This window comes from Entelurus aequoreus, linkage group LG24 (genome assembly GCF_033978785.1).
Source record: "Entelurus aequoreus isolate RoL-2023_Sb linkage group LG24, RoL_Eaeq_v1.1, whole genome shotgun sequence".
NCBI lineage: Eukaryota > Metazoa > Chordata > Actinopteri > Syngnathiformes > Syngnathidae > Entelurus > Entelurus aequoreus.
In genome coordinates, this window is record NC_084754.1 from 8,384,261 (window position 1) to 8,411,771 (window position 27,511).

Below are 27,511 nucleotides of genomic sequence, written 5' to 3' on the forward strand. Positions count from 1 at the left end.
TGCAAAGTGGACTGTATTTAAAATATGTGACCGGTGCTGGCAAAATGAGTCACAATGAGGACATTTTAAAAACGGAGTTATTGTTATTTACAACGTGTAAATAACAATAAGTCGTTTCGCCTCTCTTCCGAACAGGCTTCATCAGTTCATCCTCGCAGACTTAGATTGCCAGAGCTAGTCTGATTAGTCCGACAAGATCTGACCAAACAGAAAACGAACAGAACAGTCCAGTGGCGATCGATTGAATGCCCTCAGAATACAATGACCTGGATGAATGAGAACATGCATGAACAAATATCAAATCTTTATAATTATTTAATATATTTTGTATTCTGGAAAAGAATAATACATATTTTCATTCCTAATTAAATACATGTACCCCAATGGTTGTACTTTTGGTTATTTCCAAAACTTTACCAACGTTCTCTGCTCTTATAGACCTCATTGGATTAATATGTTTTTACAGCCCTTAAATGTTGTTGGGTCTATGTTTAAATACATTTAGTTTCCCTCAAACAGCTCTTTCTTACATCATACACATCAGCTTTACTGATGCCATGCCTTCTCTGCAAGTTACTTCAGACCTCCTAGTTGACTAATAAGGGCAACAGAAAAATCAACAGCAAATGTTGTATAATAAAGTACATGAATATCAATCAATCAAAGTTGATGTATATAGCCCTAAATCACAATTGTCTCAAAGGGCTGCACAAGCCACAACGACATCATCGGCTCAGAAACCCAACATGGGCAGTAGTACCCTGGCTTAGTGCTTCAATCCAATAATAAACGGTCTCTTGCTACAGGAATGGAGTGTGTGGGTGTGTGTGTGTGTGTGTGTGTGTGTGTGTGTGTGTGTGTGTGTGTATATACTCTTACCCAGAGGAAGACTCTTTTGTTTCCTTTGTGGTGCTCTGGGTCCCATTGATGATGCTTTAATTTGACCGAGTGTAATTAAATACAGAAAAGTATATGTCATTATTTCGTTTTAATGAGCGTGAACTGTATTGATGCGTTTTTTTCCCCACGTCATTGAATTGTCCTCTTTTTAATGTGTTTCAGTGTGTTGAGTGTTGTGCAATCGGGACGTGTTCTGAGTTGCATTGACTTTGCCGTTAATGTCTTTTGAGTCTTCATACATGAGGCAAATTTGTCTTATTGAATTAGATTTGGGGATTGTTTTTGGTATTTTGACCAGTGACATATTTAAGACATCAAAATCAAATATTGGACAAGTGACACACAAACAAACCGATCTGGTGAATATATTTGCTGTAAAGGTTAGGAAAGCCAATATGAATGAGAACTAGGCTCTTTTCTTTTTTTTTTTTTTTTTTTTTTTTTTTTTTTTTTTTTTTTTTACTAAGCTCTTTTCCAGCACATGTCAGCCCTGAAGGTCAATTTCGGAATTATGTTTTGAGGTGAATATCTTGCACTTTCTTTTGGACCATGTTGTTTCTTAGTCAATGATTAATACAAAACCCAAAACCAGTGAAGTTGGCACGTTTTGTAAATCGTAAATAAAATAACAGAATTTGCAAATCTTTTTCAACCCACATTCAATTGAATAGACTGCAAACACGAGATATTTAACGTTCAAACTGGAAAACGTTGGGTTTTTTTGCAAATATTAGCTCATTTGGAATTTCATGCCTGCAACATGTTTCAAAAAAGCTGGCACAGGTGGCAAAAAAGACTGAGAAAGTTGAGGAATGCTCATCAAACACTTATTTGGAACATCCCACAGGTGAACAGGCTAATTGGGAACAGGTGGGTGCCATGATTGGGTATAAAAGCAGCTTCCATGGAATGCTCAGTCATTCACAAACAAGAATGGGGCGAGGGTCACCACTTTGTGAACAAATGTGTGAGCAAATTGTCGAACAGTTTAAGAACAACATTTGTCAACGAGCTATTACAAGGAATTTAGGGATTTCACCATCTACGGTCCGTACTATCATCAAAAGGTTTAGATAATCTGGAGAAATCACTGCACGTAAGCGATGATATTACGGACCTTCAATCACTCAGGCGGTACTGCATCAAAAAGCGACATCAGTGTGTAAAGGATATCACCACATGGACTCAGGAACACTTCAGAAAACCACTGTCAGTAACTGCAGTTTGTCGCTACATCTGTAAGTGCAAGTTAAATCTATACTATGCAAAGCAAAAAACATTTATCAACAACACCCACAAACGCCGCTGGCTTCGCTGAGTCCGAGCTCATCTAAGATGGACCGATGCAAAGTGGAAAAGTGTTCTGTGGTCTGACGAGTCCACATTTCAAATAGTTTTTGGAAACTGTGGACGTTGTGTGCTCCAGGACAAAGAGGAAATGAACCATCCGGATTGTTATAGGCGCAAAGTTGAAAAGCCAGCATCTGTGATGGTATGGGGGTGTATTAGTGCCCAAGGCATGGGTAACTTACACATCTGTGAAGGCACCATTAATGCTGAAAGGTACATACAGGTTTTGGAGCAACATATGTTGCCATCCAAGCAACGTTATCATGGACGCCCCTGCTTATTTCAGCAAGACAATGCCAAGCCATATGTTACAACAGCGTGGCTTTATAGTAAAAGAGTGCGGATACTAGACTGGCCTGCCTGTAGTCCAGACCTGTCTCCCATTGAAAATGTGTGGCGCATTATGACGCCTAAAATACAACGACGGAGACCCCCGGACTGTTGAACAACTTAAGCTGTACATCAAGCAAGAATGGGAAATAATTCCACCTAAAAAGCTTCAAAAATCTGTCTCCTCAGTTCCCAAACGTTTACTGAGTGTTGTTAAAAGGAAAGGCCATGTAACACAGTGGTAAAAATGCCCCTGTGCCAACTTTTTTGCAATGTGTTGCTGACATTAAATTCTAAGTTAATGATTATTTGCAAAAACAAAATAAGTTTCTCAGTTTGAACATTGAATAGTTTGTCTTTGCAGACTATTCAATTGAATATAAGTTGAAAAGGATTTGCAAATCTTTGCATTCTGTGTTTATTTACGAATTACACAACTTCACTGGTTTTGGGTTTTGTAGAAATCCCATTCAACTTTTACAATGGATCTTATACACGCTGCAGAATATTAAAGTTTTTACAGCGCCCCCCCACTCAATAAAGCCCATCCCGTACCTATGCACTCATGATTTAAAGAGAATAGATAACTAACACACAACAGATACCAACACATTCTTACATTTAGCCGTATTGTATTGTGTTCAGTTTTTTATTTTTGTTTATTTTCCAGTCAACTGCCTGTTCCCTGGCGACTCCCACACATCCACCAACCTGTGATGATTTCCCTTGACATTTAAAAAAGAACCAGGAGTTACTCGCCGGCTACAAAACTCTGCGCCACCGTCACAACACAACAATGATCACTTGTTCCTTCTATACATGGAACTTTTTTATGCTCCTTCTGGTACTGGAAATGTGTGACTTTTGGGGTCACCCCATCCCAATCCCCCCCCCCCCCCCCATATAACCACTCTATCTAGTTTAGAGGGATTTTCTCCTCTCTCAGATGTCAATGGGACGTAAACAAGGAGACATGATAGAATTATGTAGTTTACCATTCAAGACACCAGCGATACTCATTATCATTAACCGTAGTCGCCCGTGTTGGTGTGGCAGTTTTTATTGACTCAACTGCATGCAGTCCGCATCTACTTGAGTGTACTGTGAACATACAGTACCTGTGGCAGTATCTGCTGGTAATTCATCACAACTGAGGTCAATATTGAGAGTTCCATGTATGATTCCGTACTGTGCATAATCAATACAATATACAAACCCTGTTTCCATATGAGTTGGGAAATTGTGTTAGATGTAAATATAAACGGAATACAATGATTTGCAAATCCTTTTCAACCCATATTCAGTTGAATGCACTACAAAGACAACATATTTGATGTTCAAACTCATAAACTTTATTTTTTTTTTGCAATTAATAATTAACTTAGAATTTCATGGCTGCAACACATGCCAAAGTAGTTGGGAAAGGGCATGTTCACCACTGTGTTACATGGCCTTTCCTTTTAACAACACTCAGTAAACGTTTGGGAACTGAGGAGACACATTTTTGAAGCTTCTCAGGTGGAATTCTTTCCCATTCTTGCTTGATGTACAGCTTAAGTTGTTCAACAGTCCGGGGGTCTCCGTTGTGCTATTTTAGGCTTCATAATGCGCCACACATTTTCAATGGGAGACAGGTCTGGACTACAGGCAGGCCAGTCTAGTACCCGCACTCTTTTACTATGAAGCCACGTTGATGTAACATATGGCTTGGCCTTGTATTGCTGAAATAAGCAGGGGCGTCCATGGTAACGTTGCTTGGATGGCAACATATGTTGCTCCAAAACCTGTATGTACCTTTCAGCATTAATGGTGCCTTCACAGATGTGTAAGTTACCCATGTCTTGGGCACTAATACACCCCCATACCATCACAGATGCTGGCTTTTCAACTTTGCGCCTACAACAATCCGGATGGTTCTTTTTCTCGTTGGTCCGGAGGACACGACGTCCACAGTTTCCAAAAACAATTTGAAATGTGGACTCATCAGACCACAGAACACTTTTCCACTTTGTATCAGTCCATCTTAGATGAGCTCAGGCCCAGCGAAGCCGACAGCGTTTCTGGGTGTTGTTGATAAACGGTTTTCGCCTTGCATAGGAGAGTTTTAACTTGCACTTACAGATGTAGCGACCAACTGTAGTTACTGACAGTGGGTTTCTGAAGTGTTCCTGAGCCCATGTGGTGATATCCTTTACACACTGATGTCGCTTGTTGATGCAGTGCAGCCTGAGGGATCGAAGGTCACAGGTGTAGCTGCTTATCTGCAGTGATTTCTCCAGATTATCTGAACCCTTTGATGATATTGCGGACCGTAGATGGTGAAATCCCTAAATTCCTTGCAATAGCTGGTTGAGAAAGGTTTTTCTTAAACTGTTCAACAATTTGCTCACGCATTTGTTGACAAAGTGGTGACCCTCGCCCCATCCTTGTTTGTGAATGACTGAGCATTTCATGGAATCTACTTTTATACCCAATCATGGCACCCACCTGTTCCCAATTTGCCTGTTCACCTGTGGGATGTTCCAAATAAGTGTTTGATGAGCATTCCTCAACTGTATCAGTATTTATTGCCACCTTTCCCAACTTCTTTGTCACGTGTTGCTGGCATCAAATTCTAAAGTTAATGATTATTTGCAACAAAAAAAAAAGTTTATCAGTTTGAACATCAAATATGTTGTCTTTGTAGCATATTCAACTGAATATGGGTTGAAAATGATTTGCAAATCATTGTATTCCGTTTATATTTACATCTAACACAATTTCCCAACTCATATGGAAACGGGGTTTGTATAATAACACACTATTATTCATTATATCACAGCGAGGGATGCACTGATCCCACTTTTTTTCAGTTCTTATACTATCCTGATAGAGACCTCTGTTTCCTTTTAATATTAATACCGTATTTTTCTATAAGGCGCACTTAAAATCCTTGCATTTTCTCAAACCTCGACAGTGCGCCTTATAACCCGGTGCGCCTAATGTACGGAATCATTTTGGTTGTGCTTACCGACCTCGAAGCTATTTTATTTGGTACATGGTGAAATGATAAGTGTGACCAGTAGATGGCAGTCACACAAAAGATATACATGTAGGCTGCAATATGACTCAAGTAAACAACACCAAAATGTTATATGTTCCATTGAAAATATAGAACATTACACACGGTTCTCAAAAATCTATCAAAATGTTTTAGTACGACTTTGGTAGGATATGAAGCCGCACCGCTTGATGGATTGTCCTGTGCTTCAACATGCGAGTGTTGTTATGGTGTGTGTATGAGTTAAGGCATATTATCTGGCGTTTTGTTTCGCAATATTATGCAAAAGCAACTTTCGACAACATTCTTCTTGGGACCATTTTTCAACCTGAGGTAGTTCCAAAAAGAAGCTTCAATAAAAATGGGACCCATTACCTCCCTCAGCATCAAGGGTTGGAATCGGGGCTTAAATCACCAAATGATTCCCGAGCGTGGCCACCGCTGCTGCTCACTGCTCCCCTCACCTCCCAGGGGGAGGGGGATGGGTCAAACGCGAAGGGTAATTTTGCTACACATAGTGTGTGTGTGACTATCAGTGGTACTTTAACTTTAACGTTAGACTGAGAAAGCTGACTGCTTAGGTCAGGGGTGGGCAATTAATTTTTACCGGGGGCCGCATGAGCAACCCGAGCACTGCTGGAGGGCCACATCGACAATATTTCAATTAAACTTTGCTCAATATTATTTTTGATGTATACTGTAAGATAAATAATAATAATAATAATAATAATAATAATAATAATAATATGTTCATTTAACCTAACTTAACTTTATACCAAAAGCACTGCTTTGGAAATCATTTGTACCCCTTTCAGAGATCACATTTAGTTCCCCTTAAACATCCTCATGTTGCACAATGAAATGTAAGCATAGGATGAAGTGTGCATTCCTGAAACTTTCTCTAGTAACAGCATTCCATGATTAATATCAATAAATTAACATTAATAATAAATGACAGTGAAATAAGCACACGTATGACTGAGGAGTCATAATGTAACTTTGTGTGGTGTTTGAGTTGTCCGACTTTTTGTGTGGCCATAAACACACCAGTGGTTTAGTGGTATGCGTGTTGGTGACAGATGACAAGTTGGTTTTGGCCTGGTTTGTACGGCAGAAAATGACTACTTTTTCGAGATAGAAGTTTTTTACTCATGTTTTTGGTGTGGTTATGGCCGAATATAAACAGTTTTGCTCAATAAAGTGATCGATATAATTCCTGGCCTCGAAGCATCTCGATAGACGTTACAATAATTGAACGGTGTTCAATTGAACGGTGTTGACGAACGCCGTTAGGGCCGCTTGTTGTCACTGTCACTCAAAGTTGCATTGCAAAATTACACAGAATAAATGTGTTTATTTTGTTTAGAATTCAGATGGGATTTGATTTGGTGCGTGGCATATATTTGCTGTGCGCAGAGGACGCTTGAGCAGTGCGGAACTGCGCAGGCGCGCACCTTAGAGGGAACGTTGCTTGGCAGTCCATGTCTTGTTGAAAACACGCCATTGGTCATCAACTTTTCTCTTTTTAGCGTCTCGGGTGTAAACCGTGCATCACTTGTCGCTGTGCACCTTCACTCACAGGTTACACACAGACATACGCGCATAAATAACACTTTTCAAAATAAAAGCAGCACAGTTGTATTGTGCGCACGACATAGATGTTTTTTCAACTTTATTTTGTAATTTGTGATTGCAGCTGTTCACATTCACTCACAATCACAAGCACATACGTCCACACGGAAGTAATACAAATAACGCTTTTCAAAACAAAAGCAGCACCGTTGTATTGCACACTCGACATAGATACTTTTTTAAATTTATTTTGTAATTTATAATTGGTCTCATGCGGGCCGGACAGGGACGCACAAAGGGCCGGATGTGGCCCGCGGGCCGCAGAATGCCCAGGTCTGGCTTAGGTGCTGACAATTTGTTTCGTGGTCACTAAGAGGACGACCGAATCATTGTCCTATTTTTGTGTAATTTTGTGTAAAACATACCAGCAGCAACCCAGACCAGTGTTGTGACATTACTTGTAATGTGATCATGTTACATTCAAGAGATGCGGCTCAATGAAAATACGAGATGTGTTCACTGAGACAACCAATTTGGACAGCATTTTAATTCTGTAATTTACTGCCAGCGAGTGTGTGTGTGTGTGTGTGTGTGTGCTAAGTGGTGTGTGTATGTGATGGCTGTGTCATTTTGAAAAGGGTGGCTTCCCGGCTGTGAAGTGGAACACAGTTTAAGTAATGAATGAGACGGTAGTGTGTAATTAGTCCGTAGAGGAAGGATTACCGGTTTACCTTAACATTAATGGTTCACCTTGAAGTGCAAATGGGCAAGGGGATAAAAAGCTCGCCTGCCCTCTTTTACCTTCAGCTGGACGAAGACGCTTTGCTTTGATCCATACTTTACCTTTGTGAATAATGCTCATTCTGTCAGTTGAGATAAGAAGCCAAGGGTGAGCTGGAGCCTGTCTCAGCTGACGTTTGGCCAGAAGTGAAGTACACTTTGGACTAGTGTTGTCCCGATACCAATATTTGTACCGGTACCAAAGTTATTTTGATACTTTTCGGTACTTTTCTAAATAAAGGGGACCAGAAAAAATTGCATTATTAGCTTTATTTTAACAAAAAAATGTACGGTACATTAAACATATGTTTCTTATTGCAAGTTTGTCCTTAAATGAAATAGTGAACATACAAAACAACTTGTTTTTTAGTAGTAAGTAAGCAAACAAAGGCTCTTAATTAGTCTGCTGACGTATGCAGTAACATATTGTGTCATGTATCATTCTATTATTTTGTCAACATTATTAAGGACAAGTGGTAGAAAATGAATTACTCATCTACTTGTTCATTTACTGTTAATATCTGCTTACTATGTTAAAGAGGTTCATTTAGCCTACTAATGTGTATTTATAAATAGTTGATTTATATAGGCTAGTAAGTAATTTAGGCTGCAGAAGCAAGATAGCCGAAACTTGTCAGGTACAAAACTTTACCTTACTAGCCTATATAAATCAACTATTTATAAATATCTGCTTACTTTCTCTTTTAACATGTTCTATCTACACTTCTGTTAAAATGTAATAATCAAGAGCCCTAGATATGTACCTACCGTGTTTTCCGCACCATAAGCCGCCCCGTGTTGTAAGCCGCACCTTCAATGAATGGCATATTTCAAAACTTTGTTTACCTATTAGCCGCCCCGTGTTATTAGCCGCACCTACGCTACGCTAAAGGGAATGTCAAAAAAACAGTCAGATAGGTCAGTCAAACTTGAATAATATATTACAAACCAGCGTTCTAACAACTCTGTTCACTCCCAAAATGTAATGTGCAAATGTGCAATCACAAAAATAGTAACACTCAAAATAGTGCAGAGCAATAGCAACATCAATAACTCAACGTTGCTCATACGTTAGTGTCACACAACACACAAAATAAACATTTAAAGCTCACTTTCTGAAGTTATTACTCATCCACAAATCCCTTGAATTATTCTTCTTCAGTGTGCTTCACTTGTTTTTTGACACCATCTGTGATGTGGACGCGCATGCAGTCGTAGATCAACAGGGACGGAGCTGCGTGAAAAAAGTCACCCGGTCTCTTCGCTCATCTTTTCTTCATCCATCCATCCCTTCGAGTTAGCTTTTATGATGACGCCGGCTGGAAAGTTCTCTTTTGGCAAGGTCTTCCTTTTGAATATCACCGTGGGTGGAAGTTTCTGGCCGTTAGCATGGCAAGCTAGAACCACATTGAAGGACGACTTTTCATTCCCTGTGGTGCGAATATTCACCGTACGTGCTCCCGTTGTATCCACAGTGCGGTTCACATGAATATCAAAAGTCAGTGGAACCTTGTACGCGTGTCTCTTAGTAGGAGACATTTTGTGGTCTTTACAGAAACACACAAATGAAATGAAACGTAATATCCGCGCGCTTCTTCTTCTACGGGGGCGGGTGCTCACCTTGGCGGTTGCTTACAGTAGAAGAAGAAGCGCTTCCTCTTCTATGGGGGCGGTTGCTTACCGTAGAAGAAGAAGCGCTTCCTCTTTTACGGGGGAAAAAAATGGCGGTTGTTTACCGTAGTTGCGAGACCTAAACTTTATGAAAATAAATATTAATATTAATCCATATATAAGGCGCACCGGGTTATTGGCCGCACTGTCAGCTTTTGAGAAAAATTTTGTTTTTTAGGTGCGGCTTATGGTGCGGAAAATACGGTAAATATGACTGCCGACGTTTCAGGCCTTGTCATGCTGCTTCTACAGTGTGTTTCAGTTTTCAATTACTTTGTCTCAAGTGCCTTTTATTGAACTTTACTTTTTATTTTTTCTACTCTGGGTACTTTTCTACTCTTACTTTTGTTTTTTGTTTTTGTTTTGAGTGACAGCAGGGGTAGGGGATGAAGAGGGTTTGAATTTGTTGTTAATGTGAATGCGAAATCAATAAAAAGAACTATGAAAGAAAAACGGAAAAAAAAAAAAAATGTAATAATCACTTATTCTTCTGTTGTTTGATACTTTACATTAGTTTTGGATGATACCTCAAATTTGGGTATCGATCCGATACCAAGTCGTTACAGGGTCATACATTGGTCGTATTCAAAGTCTTCGTGTGTCCAGGGATATATTTCTTGAGTTAATAGACATAATATACATTTTTAAAAACGAAAGAAGATGTTGTGATGTCGCGGTGCTATTCTAATACCGGTATACCATACAACCCTACTTTGGACTGGTCAAAAGCTAATCAATCGCAAGGCACAAATAGACAAACAATCATTCACACTTACATTTACGCCTTAAAGTGGGGGTCTCAAACTCGGGTTCCACAGCCATATTTTGTGGTCCTCGACTTAACTTCATACTTAAGTATAATTGTGGCTTGTGCACCCAGGGCAACTAATATTTGAAAATATTATGGTAGTCTTGAATCCTACTAAAAAGAACACAAAACACCAAAATGACAACACAACTAACTAGGGGTGTGGGAAAAAATAGATTTGAATTCAAATCGCGATTCTCACGTTGTGCGATTCAGAATCGATTCTCATTTTTAAAAAATCGATTTATTTTGTATTTTTAATTGTTTTAATTTTTTTTTAATTTTTCAATTTTTTTTAATTAATCAATCCAACAAAACAATACACAGCAATACCATAACAATGCAATCCAATTCCAAAACCAAACCCGACCCAGCAACACTCAGAACTGCAATAAACAGAGCAATTGAGTGGAGACACAAACACGACACAGAACAAAACAAAAGTAGTAAAACAAAAATAAATATTATCAACAACAGTATCAATATTAGTTACAATTTCAACATAGCAGTGACTAAAAATCCCTCATTGACATTATCATTAGACATTTATAAAAAATTTAAAAAAAGAACAATAGTGTCACAGTGGCTTACACTTGCATCGCATTTCACAAAGATAAAATAAGTCATATTTTTGGTTCATTTAATAGTTAAAACAAATTTACATTATTGCAATCAGTTGATTAAACATTGTCCTTTACAATTATAAAAGCTTTTTACAAAAATCTACTACTCTGCTTGCATGTCAGCAGACTGGGGTAGATCCTGCTGAAATCCTATGTATTGAATGAATAGAGAATTGTTTTGAATCGGAAAAATATTGTTTTTGAATCGAGAATCGTGTTGAATTAAAAAAAATAATCGATTTTGAATCGAATCGTGACCCCAAGAATCGATATTGAATCGAATCGTGTGACACCCAAAGATTCACAGCCCTACAACAAACACACATTGGGCAAACAAAGAGCAACTTCCTTTAAAGGTCCCATAAATGGGTTATACATATGATTTTGAGCAATAACCAACTGTACTTGGAACGGCCACTTTCCATTGTCAGACTTAATATGTCGCCCTCTGCTGAAGTGACGGCATCTACAGAACTGGAGCCCATTTCCCAGCGTAGACAGTGTGGATAAAAGCATGTAAAACTAATATTTTGATCACTTCATTGTATGTTTTTCTCGCCCTGGTCCATGATTACTTAAAAACTGATATAGTTAATATGATGAGCAAAAAATAAATATAAACAAATCACTATTTCCGAACTTTCTTGCTTTAGCTGTGAGTACCAGACTGATGCATTAACATCTACGTTACGCCGGGTCTTGCCGTCATGTTCTTTCAATTAACTTTGCAGCTACTTTAGCTACAACCCTGATGTAAAAATTACGACATAAACGACATAAAATTATCAGAATAAGAATCAGAAATTCTTTATTAATCCCCAAAGGGAAATTGAGATTTTCAGTACATTCCCATTCAAGAGCAGACGAACATTACAGGGAGACAGGACAGATTCGCTGACGGGGCTGCCGACTTCCGGCGCCCCCTACAGAAAAAGGTGGGAAACCAGTAAACAGAAACATTTGTAATTGTTGATCTAAATAATCATATATTAAAATTTGAGAGCACATAATGACAAAACTAAAAGTCGGCAATTCAAGGTGTGAATGTGCTTTTATTCTGAAGGTTTCGCCCAGGATGTTTCAGACACTAAAAATATAAAAAAAAGATTACTTGGTTTTTATAATGTGACATTGCATGGTGAAAACAAGCTTGGTGGTACAGGAACTTAATATATAGTGCTCATTAGTTGATCTAGATGTTCTTAACAAAATGTATGCGAGAGAAAGAATAGAGAGGCACAATCCAGGATTAAGGTGCATTTTAAATCTAAAATGCTTTTAAAAACAATGAACATGAAATAATTTACAACATAAAAAGGACATTGCTTTATACTTAATACCACGTATATGTTTTATTTTTTCTGTCAGTGCATTATTAACATAAATAACATTCAAAAGTACACCTGTAGCTTTCATATTTAAATATGTCCCCATAAATACCATAATTTGGTCACAAACTGAAGTGGTAATGCATTTGTTAAGGTATTTTACAGTTTTAAAAGCCTACATCGTACGATAGACATTTGTATACCCTTTTACAAACGCATTGTCGCCTGCACTATCCAACCCAGTTTATGAGGGATTGCACAATCACAGGAATAGGGTCTCCTTTTTTTTGCACTGTATTTGATCAGGAAATACAAATACAATCATTAGTAAACACAGCTTTTTTTTACTAAGTACAATTTTGAAAACAATTGAAATCCTACACAAAATGCAATTAACAATTTGTTTATTTTTTTTATTTTTTTTAATGAATTTATTAATCAATCAACAAAACAATACACAACAATACCACAACAATGCAATACAATTCCAAAACCAAACCCGTCCCAGCAACACTAAGAGCAATAATAAACAGAGCAATTGAGAGCAATTGAGCACACACACACGACACGGAACAATCCAAATGTAGTGAAACAAAAATGAACATTATCGACAACAGCATCAATATTAGTAACAATTTCAAAATAGCAGTGAGTAAAAATCCCTCATTGATATTATCATTAAAAACATTAATACAAAATAATAAAAATTAGAAATGAACAATAGTGCCACAGTGGCTTACACTTGCATCACATCTCATAAGCTTTACAACACACCGAAGTACATGTCAAACTACTTCCTTAACGTAAATGACCGCCATAACCACAACACCAGGGGGAGCTCCACTAACCACGTTAAACCCAGATTCCGAACTAACAAAGGTCTTAACTCATTCTCTTTCTATGCCACATCAATGTGGAATGCGCTCCCAACAGGTATAAAAGAAAGGGCATCTCTATCCTCCTTCAAAACCGCAATAAAAGTTCACCTCCAGGCAGCTACAACCCTAAACTAACACCCTCCCCGGATTGCTAATAATCAAATGTAAACAATCAAATGCAGATACTTTTTCTTATGCCTTCTGATATCTCTCTCTCTCTCTCTCTCTCTCTCTCTCTCTCTCTCTCTCTCTCTCTCTCTCTCTCTCTCTCTCTCTCTCTATGTCCACTACTTGATGTCCATATCCTAGCCCCCCCCACCCCCCCTCCACACCCCTGATTGTAAATAATGTAAATAATTCATTGTGATTATCTTGTGTGATGACTGTATTATGATGATAGTATATATGATAGTATATATCTGTATCATGAATCAATTTAAGTGGACCCCGACTTAAACAAGTTGAAAAACTTATTCGGGTGTTACCATTTAGTGGTCAATTGTACGGAATATGTACTTCACTGTGCAACCTACTAATAAAAGTCTCAATCAATCAATCAAAAACACTGTGTCCAATATGTTCCACAAAGATATAACAAGTCATATTTTGGTTCATTTAATAGTTGAAACAAATTTAAATAATGGATCCCATATTCCAATATATGACTCATTATTATCTAAACTAAATGCAGTTTGTTCTACTGATATCATCTCCATAGCGTGTGTATACCAGTCAGTATGAGTTGGACTATCGACAGCTATTCATTTTTTAAATATTACCCTTTTTGTTATTATGCATATTGAAAGAATATTGAAACAATTATTTTTGACAGGTATAAATATTCACTGTATGTTATTTACTTTATAATATGTTTTCATAATGACAGGTAAGGCTTTGCCTTATTTGCCTCTCCTGAGTGTGATACTACATCCATTGAACATCAGTAAGCGTAACTACAAATCCCAGCCAGATGCTTATTCCGTCTCCATAAGTGGGTACGAACTTTACTTCAACCCGGTTGTCGACAAACTCATGTTTACCTCTCAACTTTCTTTTACAACGATGGTGTACAAATGTGTGGGAAAAGAACAGGGAAATTGTAAGGCTCTGTCACCAATAACAACGTGTGTGTCAAATATGTACAACGAGGCTGTCATGCAAGAATTTAAACACTGGTTTGGAACACTTTTTGCTCATAAAATATAACCACTAGATATTGCAAAATCAAATGTGTCAGGTGCATTATTTTCTTTATACTTCAGTAAAGGATAGCTAATTTATGATGACAGATTTTGGTGTACGAAAGTCTCTTGCTTCAATTTGCAGGCATAAAAATGTCCCACATTTCACAGTGTCAGACATTTGCTTTGCCATACGTGTTCATCTGTGTCCTGAACTTGCCCCTCCATTGCACTTCTCCTCCTCCAAGAAGTAATGCAGCATTGAGCAAATGTTTGTCTGACTGTGAGTAAATGACAGCCAGAACATAAAGCACCAGAATGGACTCAATTTGGACATTTTTTGCAGCACTTGGGGAAAGAAAGAAAAAAAAATATATAGACGGGATGCGGCCTGACAGCGTGCATATCTGTATGCACGTATGAGAGCGGGTGTCCTGCAAATGGAGTCATCGCCGTCAAGCAGCAGATTGAGGGTGTATCAGAAAGGAACTCTTACATCAGCTCTGCACAAGCAAAAATGATTTTTCTTATTTGGATCTCAGTACAAGTCAAAGGCCTACTGAAATGAATTTTATTTATTTAAACGGGAATAGCAGATCCATTCTATGTGTCATACTTGATCATTTCGCGATATTGCCATATTTTTGCTGAAAGGATTTAGTAGAGAACATCGACGATAAAGTTCGCATTTTTTGGTCGCTGATTAAAAAAAGCCTTGCCTGTACCGGAAGTAGCGTGACGTCACAGGTTGAAGAGCTCCTCACATTTCCCCATTGTTTACACCAGCAGCGAGAGCGATTCGGACCGAGAAAGCGACGATTACCCCATTCATTTGAGCGAGGATGAAAGATTTGTGGATGAGGAACGTGAGAGTGAAGGACTAGAGTGTAGTGCAGGACGTATCTTTTTTCGCTCTGACCGTAACTTAGGTACAAGGGTTCATTGGATTCCACACTTTCTCACGGATTTGTATTTTAAACCACCTCGGATACTATATCCTCTTGAAAATGAGAGTCGAGAACGCGAAATGGACATTCACAGTGACTTTTATCTCCACGACAATACATCGGCGGAGCTCTTTAGCTACGGAGCTAACGTGATAGCACATCGGGCTTAAATGCAGATAGAAACAAAATAAATAAACCCCTGACTGGAAGGATAGACAGAAAATCAACAATACTATTAAACCATGGACATGTAACTACACGGTTAATGCTTTCCAGGCTGGCGAAGCTTAACAATGCTGTTGCTAACGACGTCATTGAAGCTAATTTAGCAACCGTACCTCACAGAGCTATGCTAAAAACATTAGTTATCCACCTACGCCAGCCCTCATCTGCTCATCAACACCCGTGCTCACCTGCGTTCCAGCGATCGACGGAGCGACGATCATACATGCGGTCGGCGGCCCGGAGACGGAGGAAGTCAAGGTGAGGTCGGCGGCTAGCGCGTCTGCTATCCATCTCAAAGTCCTCCTGGTTGTGTTGCTGTAGTCCGCCGCTAATACACCGATCCCACCTACAACTTTCTTCTTTGCAGTCTTCATTGTTCATTAAACAAATTGCAAAAGATTCACCAACACAGATGTCCAGAATACTGTGGAATTTTGAGATGAAAACAGAGCTTTTTGTGTTGGATTCAATGGTGTACCAATACTTCCGGTTCAACGATTGACGTCACGCGCATACGTCATCATACATAGACGTTTTCAACCGGAAGTTTAGCGGGAAATTTAAAATTGCACTTTATAAGTTAACCCGGCCGTATTGGCATGTGTTGCAATGTTAAGATTTCATCATTGATATATAAACTATCAGACTGCGTGGTCGGTAGTAGTGGCTTTCAGTAGGCCTTTAAAGGGCATGTCTTGCACATTGTCACATGCAGATTCAAGGACATCCATACATTATGTTTGTTTTGAACATCAGTATAAAGCAGGGGTCACCAACCTTTTTGAAACCAAGAGCTACTTCTTGGGTACTGATTAATGCGAAGGGCTACCGTTTGATACACACTTAAATAAATTGCCAGAAATAGCCAATTTGCTCAATTTACCTTTAACTCTGTTATTATTAATAATTAATGATATGTACACTTAATTGAACGGTTTAAAAGAGGAGAAAACACAAAAAAAATGACAATTAAATTTTGAAACATAGTTTATCTCCAATTTCGACTCTTTAAAATTCAAAATTCAACCGAAAAAAAGAAGAGAAAAACTAGCTAATTCGAATCTTTTTGAAAAAATTAAAAAAAGAATTTATGGAACATCATTAGTAATTTTTCCTGATTAAGATTAATTTTAGAATTTTGATGACATGTTTTAAATAGGTTAAAATCCAATCTGCACTTTGTTAGAATATATAACAAATTGGACCAAGCTATATTTCTAACAAAGAAAAATCATTATTTCTTTTATATTTTCCAGAACAAAAATTGTAAAAGAAGTTCAAAAGACTTTGAAATAAGATTTAAATTTGATTCTACAGATTTTCTAGATTTGCCAGAATATTTTTTTTGAATTTTGATCATAATAAGTTTGAAGAAATATTTCACAAATATTTTTCGTCGAAAAAACAGAAGCTAAAATGAAGAATTAAATTAAAATGTATTTATTATTCTTTACAATAAAAAAATAAATTTACTTGAACATTGATTTAAATTGTCAGGAAAGAAGAGGAAGGAATATAAAAGGTAAAAAGGTATATGTGTTTAAAAATCCTAAAATCATTTTTAAGGTTGTATTTTTTCTCTAAAATTGTCTTTCTGAAAGTTATAAGAAGCAAAGTAAAAAAATTAATGAATTTATTTAAACAAGTGAAGACCAAGTCTTTAAAATATTTTCTTGGATTTTCAAATTCTATTTGAGTTTTGTCTCTCTTAGAATTAAAAATGTCGAGCAAAGCGAGACCAGCTTGCTAGTAAATAAATACAATTTAAAAAATAGAGGCAGCTCACTGGTAAGTGCTGCTATTTGAGCTATTTTTAGAACAGGCCAGCGGGCTACTCATCTGGTCCTTACGGGCTACCTGGTGCCCGCGGGCACCACGTTGGTGACCCCTGGTATAAAGGCACGGGCCATCATACAGGTGCACTGGCACAATCTAATACAGGTGTCATGATCTGTGGTTTGGATCATGTGTTATGTTATTTTCTTATTAAGACTCCATAGTTCCTGGTTGCACTTTTTTTTAGTTGCCATGGTTGCTAATTATGTTCACCTGTCTCTGATTAGTGTTCGGCCGCTCACCTGCTACCCGAGCACTAATCAGAGGCATTATTTAAACCTGCCATTGCCGCTCATTGTTTCATGCAATGCCTCTGTTCTTTCTGCTCGTTCCATGCCTTGACAAGTAAGTTGTTGTTTGTTCCTGCTACAGTTAGTACGTTTTTCACATCCATAGTTTATGCTAAGTTTTAGTTTAGCTTCGAGTGCGATCAGGCGCGTTATTCTGTCCGCTTGCTTTCTGTTTTGTACTCCTTTGATTTCGTTAAGAATAGATCATGTTTTTACCTGCACGCCATGTCCGGAGTAGTCCGTCTGCATTCCTGGGAGAACGACCCCGCAGCAAGCTGCGACCTCCCCATCGTGACAACAGGGGTCGGCAACACAAAACGTTGAAAGAGCCATATTGGACCAAAAGTACAAAAAACTAATCTGTCTGGAGCCGCAAAAAATGAAAACGTATATAAGTCTTATAATGAAGGCAACAAATGACGTATGTGTCTATATTAGCCAGGGGTGTCCAAACTTTTTCCACTGAGGGCCGCACACTGAAAAATCAAAGCAAGCGCGGGCCATTTTGATATTTTTGAACTTTAAAAACCAATACAATATATGTATAACAATATACATTTAGGCCTCTACTCAGGCTTGATCCCAGGGACCCCAAAGGGTTTTGTTAAAAAAAATATTAAAAATGTGTCATTATTCAGTATTATTATTTTTATTATTATTCAAGTTTTAAATCCATAGATCAACATTAGGTCTGTCTGTCAATATAACATTTTTAAAGATTTAAGTCGTATGCTCTTTTTGTCAAAGAAAACCCAGTTTTTTTATGGCAAAAACACAAAATATGCAATATTTTCACCCAATAACATTTTTAAGTGGAATATTTGAGATTATATAATAATTGGAGCCTTAAAAAGGTCAACTCATAACACCTTTGATTTTAATTCATTATTATTTTTTGAGCGATGACACTTAAAAACAAATCACACAAAAATGATTGGGGAACCAAAAGGGTCCTACTCATTAAACTGTTAAAAAATAAATTATACTGTTTTTTAATGTTTACTTTTAACACAATAATCTCGAGATCAACTTCAGATCTATCCGTCAATTATAAGTTGTAGTTTTGTTTGTTTTTTGTTTGTTCGTTTTAGGCCCTTCTTTAAAAAAACAAAAAACAGCTCAATTTTTTATATGGCAAACACAAGATATGCAACATTTTCCCCAAAAAATATCTCAAAGTGCAATATTTAATGTGACGTAATTGGAGCCTTGGATAGGTCAATAATTCATAATGACAATGATTTTCATTCATTATTTTTTTTTAAAGAAAAAAACAGCCTGCATGGCAGCTTTGTGTTAGAGTAAACATTGCAACATTTTCTTGTTACATTTCACCTGTTTGGTCTTTTATACCACTTTTTATGTTCTTAATTTTTTTAATCATATTTTAAAATGGGCCGTTAAAATATGACCTGCGGGCCGCAAATGGCCCCCGCGCCGCACTTTGGACACCCCTGATATTAGCGATAATAGCTTACTATCAAAATGATTGTGTCGCAGGCTGAAGCAAATCTTCATTGACAGAAATGTTGAAATGTATTATTTATTCTACACATTTTTACAACATTGGAAACCATTAGTAAATCAGAGGCTACTCAGAGGATGAGATAACTCCTGGAAATTACTGGCTTTTAATGACCAAAGGTATAGATGTGTGTGTCCAAGTTAAAGGCAACGGCAGGTTGTCTTTATTTAATAGATTTATTACAATATTTGGCAAGCTAGGTAAAGTTTGCTGTGGTCTGGAACAACATGGCACACAAACAACTATCTGAAATGCAGCCAATATTGCATACAGATAATGTGTCATGAGACATGCAAAATTAAATTATATACAAAGAGGATAAAAGTAAAGGATATTAAATGAGCTCAAATATACCTGCACATGAGGCATAATGATGCAATATGTACATACAGCTAGCCTAAATATCATTGGTTAGCTTGCAGTCGTGCACTGACCAAATATGCCTGATTAGCACTCCAACAAGTCAATAACATCAACAAAGCGCACCTGTGTGCATTCACGCACAGCATAAAACTGTTGGTGGACAACATGAGACAAAGAAGGAGTGGAATATTTTACATGTAAACAAACTGTTGCGTCACAGTCCACACTATGGTGAGTTCAAGAACCGTTAAAATTAGTAGGACAAAACAATATTTACCAAATACTCTCATCAGTGAAGCATACGCCCACACATATTAAACAATGGGATTTCTAATAATTGGGAAGGTTTGTGTCATGTTTGTCTTCAAACAAAAAACATACTAAAACAAAACAAATGTTCCCCCATCATTTTCCATGTTCAATCTTTTTTTTAAAAATGCTCCAGGGAGAGCATGTGGCTCGAGAGAAACGGGTTGCTGACCCCCGATCCAATACATCTAATAAAGGAGCTGAATCAAATCCTACTTTTGAAGATTAAGATTAAATAATAATGATTAAATAATAATGCAGTCAGGGAGATTTTAATGGAAAATGCATTGTTAGTATTGGATCATGGACTCTATTCCAAATTGGGGAACGTCCACAGTTGCAATGAAAAATGCATGTAATGTGTGACTATGAACAATGATACAATATAGACAAAAACATGAGCAATGTAATAAAAGTAGAGGGATAAAATAAATACAGTATTGCGCATCCATCTTAGGGGGTAAGAGGGGCTGCCAATTATGGCTTTCAGATCCTAACATCCTTCTGTCTTGATGATGTCCAGTTGGCAGCCTAGGACAGAGTTAGCTCTCCCTTTCCCCTCAAGAAAAGTACCATATTTCATGAGCTGAACTCCAAAATCTAACACTTTTTTCGATGTAGACAAAATGCCAATTTATTGTTGAAAAATCTGTCTAAATCCGTGTTGGTGAGCACTTCTCCTTTGCCGAGATAATCCATTCTCCGCAGAGATGTGGCATATCGAGATGCTGATTTGACAGGGTGATTATTGCACGACAATATGTGCTATTTTATCACACGGCACAAGTGTTGAGGGAGTGTGCAGTAGACATGCTGACTGCAGAAACATCCACAAGGGCTGTTGCCTGTTAATTGGATGTTCATTCCTCTAATATTAGCCGTCTCCAAAAGCATCTCAGAGAACTTCGCAGTGGTGCATCTAACCCGGCCAGACCGCATGTGACCGCACAAGCCAAGGACCACCACATGCAGTGTCTTCCCCGCCAAGAGTGTCTAATACTCAAACTCAAGGCCCGGGGGCCAGATGTGGCCCGCCACTTCATTTTATTAGGCCCTCGAAAGCCTGGAAATAATATGTATCAAAGTATTGTAACTTTTCTTACTAAATGTATTCTTTCTTTTCATTTTGGGAGAAGGAAAAAAAAGAAAGTACTCCATGTAATCGCAAATTATGTTAACTTAAATATTGTGTAAGTATTAGGGGTGTGGGAAAAAATCGATTCGAATTCGAATCGCGATTCTCACGTTGTGCAATTCAGAATCGATTCTCATTTTTAAAAAATCAATATTTTTTTTTATATTTTTTTTTATTACTTTTTTTTTTTTTTTTAATTAATCAATCCAACAAAACAATACACAGCAATACCATAACAATGCAATCCAATTCCAAAACCAAACCCGACCCAGCAACACTCAGAACTGCAATAAACAGAGCAATTGAGAGGAGACACAAACACGACACAGAACAAACCAAAAGTAGTGACACAAAAATTAATATTATCAACAACAGTATCAATATTAGTTACAATTTCAACATATCATTGATTAAAAATCCCTCATTGACATTATCATTAGACATTTAGTTTATGAGATGCGATGCAAGTGTAAGCCACTGCGACACTATTGTTCATTTTTTGTATTTTTTTTTTTATTAATGTTTGTAATGATAATATCAATGAGGGATTTTTAATCACTGCTATGTTGAAATTGTTACTAATATTGATACTGTTGTTGATAATATTCATTTTTGTCTCACTACTTTTAGATTGTTCCGTGTCATGTTTGTGTGTTCTCAATTGCTCTGTTTATTGCTATTCTGAATGTTGCTGGGTCTGGTTTTGTTTTGAAATTGTACTGCTTTATTATGGTATTGTTGTGTATTGTTTTCATTAAAAAAAAAATTACACATTTTTATTTTTTTTTTAAAATGTAAAAAAAAAAAAAAAAATAATAATCGTTTTTGAATCGAGAATAGTGTTGAATTGAAAAAAAAATAAATCAATTCTGAATCGAATCGTGACCCCAAGAATCGATTTTGAATCGAATCGTGGGACACCCAAAGATTCCCAGCCCTAGTAAGTATGCATAAATATGTGATCGAACATGCAAACCACTTTTTAAATAGAAATAAAAACTAATAATAATGATTTCAAATCAAGTTATCCATCAAAGGGTGCAATGTAAAAGTAGCAATAGATTTCATGCTAAAATTGTGAATTTTTTCTCTAAATAAAAAAAAAAAAACAGTACTTTTTTTTACTGTAATAAACTGTGGTGCCGTTTTGGCGTTTACAGTAATACACCGAAAAATCGACAGTTGTTGATTTGCGGTAAAAAAACAACAAACTGGCAGCTCAGGGGCCGTACTTATCAAGCTTCTCAGAATTACTCCTAAGAAGTCTGCTAAGAGTTGACTTAAGAGTAAATACATTCTTCGCTGAAAGCTGCACTTAAAAGTTAGTTATCAAGCGTCTTACTCACACTTTCAGCGAAGTGTAGGACTGAATCTTAAGTGTCACACTCAGAGCTGAATTACGACATTACTATGTGCCGTAAACTGAATTTTAGGTGACGTCATTTCTGTGTCCATAGAAATGACCAATCACGGAAGGGAATCCGTTGTCTAAGAATAAAGAAATATCTTGGAAATATTTAAGTGGACAATGGGAGTGTATATTTTGACAATAAACTACAAAATAATACAAAACAAACTAGTCCCCGCCGGCACTTGTGCTACCGCTCCCTCTCTTCTCTTCTCTCGCCCACACACTCACTGACGTCACTCACCTCACGGCCACACACATACGCTACTGTCATAACATTTTCTTTCCAATTCATTAATTAGGCAACCAATTTGAAACTGGTGTGGGTGGCTCTATATATACTAGCCCACTGCAGCCACATGCAGAAATCAACATGGAATCGAAAAGTATTAAATCTGTGACAAAAATAATACCCGCTCTGTCTAAACGATACCGTTTGATCAGCTGCTCGTCATCAAACAAATCCAGGACATCGTTCCGCTCCCTGAATGTTCGCGCACGTCTCTCTCGCCTCAGTGCCATCCCCTGCTGGCAACTCCTAACCACTTAAGACACCTCTGAAGGTCTCTTAAATATCGTGGAGAGTAGGATTGATTCTTAGACTTAAGAACGTTGATAAAAAGCTTTTATTGTTAAGTTTGAGAGTAGGACTAAATTTCGCAAATTCTCAGGACTTAAGTGTAAAATGGCACTCTAAGAAGCTTGATAAGTACGGCCCCAGGTGCCCACAAATAAGCACTGCAGAAGTCACCAAAGTGCCACCCCTTGTGGCACAGTCCCAAAGGGCCCCGAAACAAGAGGCATACAACTAAGCAAAACAAAAAAAACTCATGAAAACAAGAGGGAAACACCAGGAACACATCTTATAAAAAAATTTAAATTGAAAAAATATGGCCCTACATTGCAGGGCTCTATGTGGAATGTGAAAACAACAACCCTACATGACCAGCGTACTCACCTGATGAGCATGATTTGGGATGCTCCGGATTGGCGTACACCAGTGGTCCCCAACCTCAGCGCTTGAAAATTTGTCCCACGAACCGGGAGGGGGTATTTTTATTTTATTTTTATTTTTTTTCATAAAGAAATACAATCATGTGTGCTTACGGACTGTATCCCTGCAGACTGTATTGATCTATATCGATATATAATGTATATATTGTGTTTTTTATGTTGATTTAATTAAAAAAAAAAAAAAAAAATACAAAAATGTGTTTTATTTCTTGTGCGGCCCGGTACCGGGCAGCGGCCCGTTGGTTGGGGACCACTGGCGTACACGGTATATAAGGCAAATGTCGGTCACACCGGAAACCGATCGGTTCTCTTAGATTTTACCTTTGCAGAATATAATTTTTAAATGCTAGGAACATAATCCCATGTTTTTATTGCACCTTGAAATTATGTTTTTTGTCACATTATTTAATCGCCAACACTTTTCGCCAAAACAAAAACAACAGGAAGCCACTCGTGTCATACCCCATTTGTTGGTATCACTTCCTGTCTAAACGCAGAAACACTTTCATCAACATTTGATCCACCGTTTGCATATTTCCATTCAAGAATCCTAAACGTAGAGAATGATATGACCCTTCGGGAGCTACTCAGAAACGGTAACACTACTGTATTACAAGGAATGTGTTTAGCTCTCTCACTGAAATGTCGTAGTTGAACTCTTTACCGTACTGTCTTCCAGGAACCACGGTGATGACAATGATGGCGTTCGATGCAGACGACCCCGCCACAGATAACGCAGCTTTGCGTTACAACATCCTCCGACAGTCGCCGGACAAACCCTCCCCGAACATGTTCTACATCGATGCAGAGAGAGGCGACATTGTTACTGTCATCTCCCCTACTCTACTTGACAGAGAGGTAGGTCAATATGGCAACGATGCATTGTATTTCATCATTTATAAACCCCCAAAACCAGTGAAGTTGGCACGTTGTGTAAATGGTAAATAAATCAGAATACAATGATTTGCAAATACTTTTCAACCTATATTCAATTGAATAGACTGCAAAGACAAGATACTTAACGTCCGAACTGGAAAACGTTGTTATTTTTTGCAAATATTAGCTCATTTGGAATTTGATGCCTGCAACATGTTTCAAAAAAGCTGCCACAAGTGGCAAAAAAAGACTGAAAAAGTTGAGGAATGCTAATCAACACTTATTTGGAACATCCCACAGGTGAACAGGCTAATTGGGAACAGGTGGGTGCCATGATTGGGTATAAAAGCAGCTTCCATGAAATGCGCAGTCATTCACAAACAAGGATGGGGCGATCTTGAACGGATGCGTGAGCAAATAGTCGAACAGTTTAAGAACAACATTTCTCAACGAGCTATTGCAAGGGAATTTAGGGATTTCACCATCTACGGTCTGTAATATCATCAAAAGGTTCAGAGAATCTGGAGAAATCACTGCACGTAACATTGAATGCCCGTGACCTTGGATCCCTCAGGCGGTGCTGCATCAAAAAGCGACATCAGTGTGTAAAGGATATCACCGCATGGGCTCAGGAACACTTCCGAAAACCACTGTCAGTAACTACAGTTTGTCGCTACATCTGTAAGTGCAAGTTAAAACTCTACTATGCGAAGCCGAAGCCATTTATCAACAACACCCAGAAGCTTAAGCTGTACATCAAGCAAGAATGGGAAAAAAATTCCACCTGAAAAGCTTCAAAAATTGGTCTCCTAAGTTCCCAAACGTTTACTGAGTGTTGTTAAAAGGAAAGGCCATGTAACACAGTGGTAAAAATGCCCCTGTGCCAACTTTTTTGCTAAGTTGATGATTATTTTCCAAAAAAAAACAAGTTTCTCAGTTCCAACATTCAAGATATTGTATTTGCAGTCTATTCAATTGAATATAAGTTGAAAAGGATTTGCATATCATTGTATTCTGTTTTTATTTATAAATTACACAACATGCCAACTTAATTGGTTTTGAGTTTTGTAAACACCTTTACTTAAATTCTTGCTTATCATGACGACAATGCTGAATATGATCTTGGATCGGGCATACATATGTCATGTTTTTGCTTTGCTTTTGAGGGCTGAACCTGATACTGAACAGTCTCAGCGTTGCTATATTCCAGCAAGCATGCGCCAGTGCAAAATGGGTTTCATACCGTGCCCTCCTCTAACCAAAGCGAGACAGTGAGATGATTGCTTTTTAGCGCGGTGACGAATGTCAGAACATCGATTAGATCCGCTGGTGGAACAGGAATATTAGCTGTTGTCAGACACTTAGCGCACTGTTTAATTGGAGTGATACACATTCATCCGCCTGCTCTGCTAGTGTCCAACAAGCTCAGTTGAAAACCTTCCATCCGGAACTGCTGCATCCATGCTAACTGCACCAATGAGCTTCTTCCGCTTAGCTACAGGACGCTGCTTAATGGAGGCGTAATTGATTCGAAGGCAGTGAAACCAGATGTAGTCAATGCGGTGATTTGTCAGTGCTGGTTTTATAAAGTGGCTGAGATACTTAAAGATCAAGGGCATACTGTTTGTCTTTATGTTTCTTTGTGGGTTTTTTTAAAAGCTGCAGTGTATAAAACGTTTCTCCCTTTACTGAGAAAAAAGGCCAATGGGATTGTCCATTTTACCAAGTATCATTAGTATGGTCATGAGCATAATCATTGGTCATATTTACACAGCCGTCCTCCATTTGCAGGTCGCCACTTGAAGTTAAGACTTCAGACTCACGTTGTTATTGAAAGTACCTACCCAACAGATGCAATGTAAATACGTGTTTTATATACTACACAATACTTAATAATTCCAACAATACCTTTTGAAACATTACAATGTTGCTCTGCCAAGACCCTTCTATTCCCCCTCCATGTGAATTTCCGAACTATATGGCGCACTTAAAATCTTTTTTTTCTCTCAAAACTCGACTTTTGTACGGAATAATTCTGGTTTTGCTTACCGACCTCAAATCAGTTTTATTTGGTACATGGTGTAATGATAAGTCTGACATTCTGACAATACATTTGTATTGTCAGAATGTCACCCGGGAACATGTTTTCAAATGTTTTAATAAATGCATTTGTCTACCGTATTTTTCGGAGTATATGTTGCTCCGGAGTATAAATCGCACCGGCCGACAATGCATGATAAAGAAGAACGAAAAAAACATGTATAAGTCGCACTGGAGTATAAGTCGTATTTTTGGGGGGAAATGTATTTGATAAAACCCAACACCAAGAATAGACTTGGTTAAATTAAAGCTGCAAGCAGCGATGGACGGGACTGACTTTGAGGGCTCATAAAATCCAAACCGGAGCAGTAATTAAAACTCTTTCATCAACTTTTAATCAGAAGGGTTCAATCTCTCTCCTGTGCTAATTTGAAGCCGACACGGACACGACAAACGGGCTCAGAGGAGATAATGTTTGAAAAAAGGTGATTGTTTTTACTCAACTTTTATTTTGAAGGGGGAATTGCAAACTTTCTGTTTTTTGCTGGGGGTTGTCAGTGTATGAAATATAGATCTAAGTGAGACCTACACAGAGGTTTTTGTTTCATGTCTCTACGACATTCCTACTGGGAGTTAGAGGAAGTTGTGTCTGTGTTTTCTTCCTAGGCGGCGCTAGAGCGCAATTTTGAGTTTTGGGGTTCTTTGTTTTTTTAGATCGCAATTTTCGCCAGTCCTGATGTGTGTGTCTAATTTGGTGAGTTTTGAAGCATGTTAAGGGGGTCAAATTACAGCTCAAAGAGGCGGCGGTATAATAATAAAGAATAATAATAATAAAACGCAAGAAATACAATAGGGTCCTCTGTCCCAAGGGGACTCGGTCCCTAATAAAGAATAGTGAACAGCAGGCTGAATAAGTGTACGTTATATGAGGCATAAATAACCAACTGCGAACGTGCCTGGTATGTTAACGTAACATATTATGGTAAGAGTCATTAAATAACTATAACATATAGAACATGCTATACGTTTACCAAACAATCTGTCACTCATAATCGCTAAATCCGATGAAATCTTATACGTCT

The 27,511-nt window shown here is 37.9% G+C and overlaps 1 protein-coding gene across 2 annotated transcripts in view; it reads left to right on the forward strand.

Moving 5' to 3' along the window:
- cdh13 (cadherin 13, H-cadherin (heart)) overlaps nt 1-27,511 on the forward strand; it is a 909,098-nt gene that overhangs the window by 530,605 nt on the left and 350,982 nt on the right. Inside the window, exons 1-2 of one of the 2 annotated variants that reach the window (XM_062035860.1) lie at nt 17,770-17,814; nt 24,193-24,371. In XM_062035860.1, the coding sequence (XP_061891844.1) occupies nt 17,772-17,814; nt 24,193-24,371 (222 nt within the window). In that variant the 5' untranslated portion in view covers nt 17,770-17,771. Of the gene's footprint in view, nt 1-17,769; nt 17,815-24,192; nt 24,372-27,511 lie in introns of those variants that run through there. The other variant, XM_062035861.1, reaches the window with a different exon arrangement.